Below are 9625 nucleotides of genomic sequence, written 5' to 3'. Positions count from 1 at the left end.
GACTCATTGAAAGGCATCATCACTATCATCATCGTCATTTCTCTTCATCATAAGTTTCTCCCTCTCTCTCTCTCTTTCTCAGACTTGACAAACTCAGATCAAAGAGCTCCTCCTCATTTCCAGTACAGTACTACAGGACAGAGAGAAAGATAGCCACTCAAGTTGACAGGTTCATTTCCACGGACATCGAAGATCAACCATAACCATAACTCTATGCCAGCCATCATCAAGCACAAAAAGTGATGTTTGCCAAAAATTTGATTCACTGTCCCCTAATAGGACCAATCCTGACAGATAAGGTGCAGGGCTGATGACGTCAATGTTTATAAAACATAGTCGGTCACACAACTTGGACCCAGATTACCTTTGAGCTCGAGCACGTTATTGAATGAATTGACGGCGGAAACAGGCACAGTATTTGGTTTAGAACACGTACTACGTACACTTGATCCTTAATATCGATCTAGTGTCATCAACTTGTTTCAAAGGCGAGGGAAACCTTCTATTTCAGCTCTTCCAAAATACTCGTCAATTTCAAGTCTGCCGTATGCCTTGTTAATATTGAGATCAGCCGAGAAAGAGAATATGAAATGAGAGAAGTGACTGCTGGGCCAGGCCCAAAAGAGGTGGAGAATCACACCACGACAACTTAAAGAACTCATTCAGAAAAACTGTCAAATATTGTTGGCAAGGCTGACCGTTTCAAAACTGGAGAAAAATGAAGACTTTCGTTAGCATGCATGAGTGCACAAGCCCGTCATTAGACTTGAATATTTGAGGCAAACGGTCTCCATCGGCGGTGTTCACAATATGGACATCCTGAGCCCCTCTGGCTTGAGATCTACTCTACAAGTACAAGTACAGGCACGCTGGTCAGGGACAGACAGTCCCGGTTAAGGTAATCAAATCAATCCAATCGCTTAACCACAACTAGCTAGGAATGGACTTCGAGTGAGTGTCACTGTCTCAATATTCTTTTCACGGCAAGACGTCCATTCCCAATAGAGTGGGTTGTCTATGACGTTCATAGGTCATAAAGTTGGTCGCTTCCCACGAGGACGACAAGGTCTGATTCAATATTAGTTCAGATACTAGCGATCCTTTATCGACTGCCCCTTGCTAGACAAATGACTTGCATGCACACGATGATGTCGGCTGAACCTTCATAGAAAAGTACGAAGAAAGCTAATTGGGTAGGGGGGGCCACTCAATCCGCTTGAATGAACAACGAAATTAAAAAGTTGGTCCGAAGAGACAGGAGGAATCGAATGTCCATTGTTATCGTCGTTGGGATCTTAAGAAGAAGCGCAACTTTCTGCTACTGGCTATTTTGAAATCATTCGAATGGCCTTTGAACCAAACTTTCTTGAAAAAAAAATGGACATTTTCAGTGGCACCTTGGCAACTCTTATGAGAGATCCAGATGCCAAGTATCTACTCTAAGAGGGGCCGGATTGGCGAGGAATACATTTCAAATGCATATCATCTCATGTTTCTGCAGCCTTCATAACTTTTCTCTCTCGCCTCTCTCTTCAGACCTGAACAGAAAATTCGGGCTCTGCCAAAAAGTCTCGGGAGGTGAACTTTTTTTCCCATTTTGAGCCTCTTTTTAAAGATATTCCATCAAATATCGGAAATGCGACAGCACGAAAACCAGAATGGATATATGTGTGAGAGAAAATGGTCTAAAAGTAATAGTGCTCCAAGGTGTCTTGGTCGTCGTTAACTCTTGACAAATTTGATGGCAGCTATTACGAAGCGTCCATGAAAAAGAGATACAGAGAGAGAGAGAAGGAAGGAGGGAAGGAAAGATAGAGATGGAGAAAGAGAGAAAGAGTGAAGGGGACATTAGCTTAGTCAGCACGGAAGAAAAGCTAGATTAATTTTTGGAGATGATGTTGGCGAGTACGTCGTTGTAGTTGAAAATGACGACGATGTCGTTGAAAAAGAAGACATTCGAGTCCATTCCAAATTTGCTTCAAAATTTGCCAGCGCAGCCAAGACAATTCATACTTGTGAAGGCTCAGATTCGATGATGTTAACGTCTCTAGTTTCCATGTTACCGAACAATTTCCACTAAGATGTATGCACCCCCAAGAGAGACGCGAGAGCCACATGGACTTTTTTGGAACACTCGGAACTTCCGCGTAAAAAGCAAATTCAAAACCAACTTCCTCACACTTGTTCCAACGGAACAAAAATGAAGTTTGAAAAGCAGAATCCTAATAAGCCTCTTGCAGAAGGAACCTTTCGAAATAGCAGAGTAGGATGGATGTGTTCTTACCTTTGCCTTGTTCCACCCCGAGGAAGGTTGGGATCGGAGTTTTTTCGCCTTTCACGGCCAGGGGTTCCACGCTAGAACACAAAGTTATAGTAATCACTAGTTTTTTCATTACCGCTTCTAAGGTGACGAAGAAAAACCAGTTCAAGCACTTCAAACTCTAGACAAGGATGAAGGAAGACGGGAGCAACTCTTTTTTCCACCGACTGTCGAAAGCTCTGGTGGCATTCATGGCGGGGATGTTTAAAATGTTCCTCTGCCTTTGGGCAAGGTCTCCTCCTTCCTTTTGCTTTGTTTATACTCAAAGTGAGTTTACTAGAACGGCAGGAGGCCACACTTGTCTTCGGAAGCTCATTTGGAACAAGAGACTCCAGTTCCACATGGAACTAGGAAATCAAGAAACTCATCAAACGATCAATAGAGGTTTTGTCTTCGAGAATGTGATGGATGAGAGCATTGACAGACAATAATACGAAGTTTGAGGTTATGGCCAGAGATTAGAATCTCACTCTCGAGAAGGGTAAAAGAAAGTCAGTCAGGGCCCTCACAAAGCTCACTTCTTCCGATCAGGTGGCCAGCCGAGCTAAGATCAAAGGTGAAGATTTCATTCAAATAGAAATGTCCTGTTCAACATGACTGGCTATCAAACTACGAGTACGATGAGCCTACACACATCACAGCTAAATATGCGACGTAATCAGTACTTCTTGTACGAGTAGTCTCGAATGAATTGAGTTCAAGTGAGTCTCGCTCGGAGGACCGACCGATAATGAATGTAGAGCAAGCGGAGGCGAGGGGATTGTTCCTCGCCACTTTTTTTTCTTCACTTTTTCATTGCGTGCCCTACCAAGGGATGCAGGGGATTGAGAAAGAAACTCGTCAGAGGCTGGTGACGTCATACCTTGCTATATGTTCGCTTCAAAAGGATCTCACACTCCTTCCTCGCCAAACACACTGGACAACTATCCATTTCTGGGTTGGACTGAGTCCTTTGCACAATGTGAGGAGGAGCTTTGTCGCCTGCTCGAGATGCACTTGGACGCACGGACGTCACGTTATTCAAATTCTTAGCATCGTCCACGTCGACATTGAGGTGATGACATCGTCCGCTTCCACGCTTGTACCCAGTCACGCCTGAGCCCAGAAGCAAGGGAGATGTGTTCGAGGCGTGAAGGCCCGCCTCCAGATACGGGTATCGAAATTGACCGGCACGATCCTCGATGTTACTGAATCGGACGTGAGGGCTCAGTCTTGGATGTTGACGCGATTCCCGGAGCCGCACTCCGCCAATGATTGGCGGTTTTGTGGCGGATGACGTGGACGCAATCGAGGTAGGTAGCGTTGAAATTGGCGGGCTCAAATCAGGATGAGCATTCATACTGTCATCATCGCTGCGTAGGGTTTTGGTGGGCGGACTGATCGAAAGGGGTCCACAAGTACTGACAGATCTGCGCTTGATCTTGGGCTCCGAAATGCTTTCTAATTGAGAGGCGAGGATGATCGGGTTGGTCACGGTTGAGTGCGAGCGCTCCCGCCGGGGAATGTACGGGTAGTGCTTCCGAGGTTGCGATAGTGATGATTCGTCATCGGCATCGTCATCAGAGTCGTCCTCATTCCGAGCAGGGGTGGGCTCTCGAACATGGAGGCTGATGTTCGTGGCCATTTCCGACAAAGCCGGAGGCAGGGAGGACCGATTGGAGGGAATCCCAGATGTCCCTGGAGGCGTTTTGGCCACATTGGATGCATCTTCAATGGCGACCATAGTGGTGTCTATCATTGGCTCCATTCAGGTGTGGGAGATTGCACGCCGTCACTGAATAGCACTAATTTTCCATCTTTCTCTGTTCCACACGATACTCCTTTACGCCGCCAAGAAGGAGTCACTGGGGACTAAATCTCACAAATACGACTTTAAAACACTGAATTGGTCTTACTCAATTCTACAACTTCGACTTCAGACATTCAACAAAAACACGGTCTCGGAGGACCGTTCCAATTTTCACTCCACAAATCCAACCCTCTCAATGCTGGCGTTGATGAACCACTACACTTTATGACTGGTTTGAGGAAGGGGGAAATGTCACTTTGGGTTTTGAACCGCAGAACTACGCTAGTTCCACCAATGGCCAAGTCAGCCCATCAGTGAGCAGAGGGAACCCTGTCAACCACAAACTAACTCATTCACTGCCAATACGAGGAAAAAGAGGATAGCAATGGACGGTAGTTACCCCAACTTTGGAGTGTGGAGTCCATCACACACTCATACACACACACACTCACACACAAGTACATAGTGAAGCCAGGTCATTAGTGGGCCCTCCATAGAATTGCCAAGGCTCCTTGGATCATTTCAGCTTACCCTAGTGGCTGGAGGAGGACATCACCACCACATCATACTACCATACTACCACACCACCCACAGTCAAAGGCTCAAACTGATAAAAAGTCACGCCTAGGGTTGCCAAGTTCTTTCGATTCGAGCGGGGTCGGGCGACACGTAACCTAAATATTCGGTTTCTCACTAATGAACCCTGAGCCAAGAAGTGGCAGGTAGAATGAAAAAGAAGACGTTCTCATCCAACGTGAGGATCATTCTCATTCCCTTGAGGCAAATCTGAAAAATTACTCTTTCGCCCCAACATGATCGTCTGACAATTGCATGCAACAATGCCGCTATGGGATGTCGTAAACTACAATGGAATTTGAAAGTCACTGCAACTACGACAAGGTAACAACAATTAAGTGCTTGGCGAGAAGTTGACATCCAATATGACTCTCTAACAAGTCGTAGCGTTGGGATTGTTGTCTGACTGTGAAAAGAGGCCAGTTGTTTTACGTAGGACTCAGGGTTCCCGTTGGCTGATCCACATACTTAACGGTGGGGAGAACCAAGGACAGTACTCTGGTTCCACACAATCAAGGGAAGAGAAGAAGAGTGAGGGAGACGAAGTTCGAGCAATATCCTCGTTGGATCTAGCACACTATTACTCGAAGGCAAGGGCATTATCTCAAGTGGACTACACTCATATCCGCCTTCAAGTCGCACGTGCCCATTTCTACGAGACTCCGTCCAAGCGGCACACCCATCGTTTCACTTCCAACCGTTAAGCTCTCGTGGATTGAGATATTTTAAGCCATCTAAATCGGGGACAACCCAGGTCCAACTTGATACATGATGGGCATGAAAGTACAACACTTGTTGTTGACGACTGCGTGAAGCTCTCGAAGTGTAGAAGTGAGTAAGACCATGTTTCTACAAACCTCACGTTAACAAAACTCGACCATGGTCATTCTTCTTGAATCTAAGTGGTGGAACGTTCACTACGATCTTTCACGGCGGCAGACTCAAGAGTACTTGAATATCTCATTGGAAAGTTCACTTGATTACAGATGAGAAATGGCAAAATAAGAATCATCCACTCCATAGGCCAACACTCACTCCAACTGTGAAGTTTGTTCGCTCGCGAGCACCCAATAGGATAGATACATTTCAGATAGATATCGTATCCCAAGCACCACGGAGGATTGAAGCACCTCAAAGAAGAGGCCACCACTCACCACCGACGAACTACGTACCCACTCTACGTACGTGCATGCTCTCAAAAGTCACTCTCGCCCAATTGGCCTCCAGTCTTTGTACGATCCGGCAGAGAGGCAGAGCTGTGATTTTTGATGTCTCCTCCAGTTTTAGGTGTTCCCCCCCCCCATGAATAGAGAGAAAGCCAGTTAGTTTACTATCATGCATGGAGTAGTTAGTCCTCCTTCCCTATCCCTCTTAACCCAGGTTTTACCGCTCATCTGATAGATGAGAAAGAGCGTGGATCGAATGAGAAGCAGTCTGCGGAGCGAAGCCTTAGGTAGACATGACCAGCTCACGCATGCCCAACACTGTTTCAGGGTGAAATTGTTCTAACAGTTTTCAACTTTCTTTGGATAAGTTTTCGACTGATTTCTGGGCCAAACTGAGCAGTATCTACGTTAGTTTCTTTAAAGCGATACCTGCTGAAAGTATTAAAAACGTGAGGTGCAAATATCATTCATTTGGAACAAATTTATGTTAAACACTCTTCTTTTTTGGGTTGAATCATAATTCGGATATATCTACATTCTTTAAAACCTTTCTTTGTTTCTTAGTCTGTTCTTGCTTCAAGTAATTGCTTTTTGATTTTTTTTCAATTGTGAATGAAACAACATCTAGTGTCAAGTTATACTCTAAAAATTATATTGACAATCCGTGTAAGGACAACGTAAGACGCCTTTTATGACGCCAGAAATATTCAAATGGGGCAATCTGTTCAAAAATTTGATGGCTAGCACTGAATGAACCAAAAGCAAAACTCTCTCCCTGCCATGTCTCCACAACTCAGCGACGATTCGTCTTTGTTTTAAGACAAAGAAGGATCACAATTCCAACGTGAGAGAACCACTTTGGAAAAATGAAACCTAGATCCTGCCAGAGAGCCACTGACGTGCCTGCAACTGAAATTGTGTAAAAAACGCCAATGAGGTCTGAACTTGGGCCCGAGGCACAGGCAAGTCAAAGAAGTAAACAAGACGGAACACTCGGAGCTACTAGCTCTATTGAAATTTGAGGACCTCACGAAAGTTGAGGCAGATCTTGTGGTCTCATTAAAAGTCACTTAAGTTTGAGGAGTAGTACTAGGAGAGGAGACGAGACGAGACGAGAGGAGAGTAAAGGAAGGGAGGGAGGGGGGGGAGAAACAGAACAAGGTAACAAGGATAACCGACCTTCGTTTCTTTCTCTCTGTGGGTAAACCCGTCGGGGGAGAACGAAACCTTCGTTCGTCGCCAACACTCAACACAACTCCAAACTTGAATGCCTATCAGTGAGATTTGGCCAGACCAGAATATTAAAGAGCTCACACGATTCAATTGAGTTTCTCTCCCAGAAGCAAGAGCATTTGCAGAGGAGGATTACGGCGTAGAAGATTCGTTTCGCTCGGAGATGATCATGAAGGGAAAATTGATTTTCAAAATTGTGTCAAAAACTTCGTCTCAGTTACGAAGTGGAACAAAGGCCAGCCAGCCAGCCAGTCAGCTAGCCAACTCCAAACACTCTGGCCCGAGGGTGAGTGGCTCTTAACTACAGACAGTACGCACGCATGCACCCACACACGCACCCACACACATACCCAAGCTCTTGAGGCCGAGTAAAATGTGCGACTTGAGAGCTCTTTGCAGGTTGCTCACTCCAAAGGCCAACTTTTAGTTCTGCTTGGAGTCACTCAACTCAAAAGAAAGTCTGTTCTCATCCTCGCACTATCATCATCATCATCATCATAATGAACGACAACAGCCACAACAATTCTTTCGCAGCTAAGAGTATCCTTATGATGTTAAAAAGCAGAAAAAGTGTCGTTGTGTTGCACAACAGCCTTAAGGTTGCCAATCTAATTCCTGATATCAGATGGTATAAAAGTAGGAAGAGTCAAGAAGGGGATAAGATGTATGGGACAATAGACAAGGCAGGTGAAAAAGCAATTTGACGAGTCTTAACCTATAATAGAACACAAAATGCTTGGAATGGAACAATGAGGCGGGAAGGAGAGGAGCTGAAAGTTAAGTTCCTTCCATGGACGTGGAATTCCACTTTGACGATGAAAAATGGAACATTTCTTTTGGCTTTGACGATGAAAAATGGAACATTTCTTTTGGTGCGGTCCATCGTTCAGGCCCAGGCCGAATAAATCTATCTTGGAAATGCGTTTGATTTGTTGCACATTGCTACAAAGCCTCTGATTCAGGTGATTAATGGAAACACTGTTTTTGTTTCTTAAAGAAACGTGACTCAGCTTTTGCCCACGAAAGCAACTTTCATCAATGTCGACGGAATGAAAATGGTATTCTGTTCTGCAATCAAGGCCTTTTGTGAAGCAATCCCTAGTAAACGAGGACCGCGTTCCAACCTGATTGTGTTTGCTCAATGAGCGGCCCAGAACACCATTGGTTTGTCGTATTAGTAGGGCGGGGCTCGCTCCTACGCTGGCCCCTCATCAACGTGAATTCGTTCCATACGAAAGGACTATGATATCAAAATCTCGAGCAAAAATGGCACCCTATATGGCATTCAGCCAGAAGGGCCTCCAGCCATTATAAGGGAAAGAAACGATCACAGAGTGTTTTGCCAAAAAGTTTGAAAGGATTTCTAGAAGGAGCTGCAACCAGAAAAGCGTCTACGGACCGAGAGGGAGCCGCTGGTTCTCAGCTCTCAAAGAAGAATTCCAACAAAAAGGAAAATGAAAGGCAAACAATGGCCAATTTCAATCAGAGTCTCGTCCCCATCTTCTTTTCGCTCATTCTCTATATTTGACTGACACACGTTTTAAGAGGCTCGCCCTTAAGGTTGGTGAGCGTTTACGAGTTTGAAATGCTTGAACTCATGGATATGCATGATGATTTTGTAACGATGTTAGGGAAAAGTTGGTATACCTTTTGTCCTCGACTTACCGCTTCCTGGTCTCTTAAACTCTGGGAGCGGTCCACTCTGTTCCCAGCTTTTGGAGATGAGCTGGCTGCCGCAGCATCCCTGAAAAAACGAGGAAACAAGACAGAGATGAAACAAATGAGAATATAGTATATTTGATGGTTACTTCAATGTGTGCTATGGGTACATTATGGCCGTGGCCACTCTCAAGATGAATAGGAGTGGGCCGACATTTTGATGGACAGAATAACAAATGCAATGAGATTCCTCCCCATGGATTTAGAGGCTTATTCAGAACACCACGAAACTGCCATGATTAATTAGCTTCCAATGGGCGCAGCCACAGATTCATTTCTTCAGAACCTATCGGCTCTCAGAAGCGTAAAAGAAAAGCATGTTACTAGCCGGTAATTGCCCAATGTGCACTCCAAAACCTGAATCGAGAGACTTTGTGCGGGGAATTATGAACAGGAACCTGGGATTAATATCTGTCGCTGAATACTGAGGAAGATGATTATGCTCATTTTGTGATAAAACCAATTTCCGAGGAGCTAGATGAGAGCGGACCTTTCGAAGGAAATTGTCGAAATTAGTGTTATTTCCACTTGTTCAAACGAAATGACTAAGTTGCTCATACAACGATCCCGTCACACACTCACGCACGCACACACATCGACACCATAATCCCTATCCTGAAAAACTACACGACCCAAACGTGTCATTACTGAAGGCATATGAATGGGGAACTCTAGCTGTGGTTAACATTGGACGAACATGCAAGAGCCATTAACAGAGAATGGGTAAAGCCAGTCCACGACTCAGAGAGAGGGAAAAGAGAAGGAAAGAGAGGGAGAGCGGAAGAGAGAGGGAGGGAGAGAGGGAGGGAGCGGGTGTACGAG

The 9625-nt window shown here is 45.1% G+C and overlaps 1 protein-coding gene across 13 annotated transcripts in view; it reads right to left on the bottom strand.

The window, feature by feature from the left end:
- The window catches only part of LOC131884098 (uncharacterized), a 123192-nt gene that overhangs the window by 47212 nt on the left and 66355 nt on the right, over window positions 1–9625 (bottom strand). For 11 of the 13 annotated variants that reach the window (XM_059231746.1, XM_059231748.1, XM_059231743.1 and 8 more), the window contains 2 exons: window positions 8732–8828; window positions 2285–2355 (listed from right to left, as the gene is read on the bottom strand). In XM_059231746.1, the coding sequence (XP_059087729.1) occupies window positions 2285–2355; window positions 8732–8828 (168 nt within the window). The remainder of the gene's footprint in view (window positions 1–2284; window positions 2356–8731; window positions 8829–9625) is intronic. The other 2 variants (XM_059231742.1, XM_059231754.1) reach the window with 1 other exon arrangement.

Source organism: Tigriopus californicus, chromosome 7, assembly GCF_007210705.1.
Source record: "Tigriopus californicus strain San Diego chromosome 7, Tcal_SD_v2.1, whole genome shotgun sequence".
NCBI classification, from domain to species: Eukaryota; Metazoa; Arthropoda; class Copepoda; order Harpacticoida; family Harpacticidae; genus Tigriopus; species Tigriopus californicus.
The sequence above is the reverse complement of the archived record's forward strand: the minus strand, read 5'-3'. Positions and strand labels throughout refer to the sequence as shown.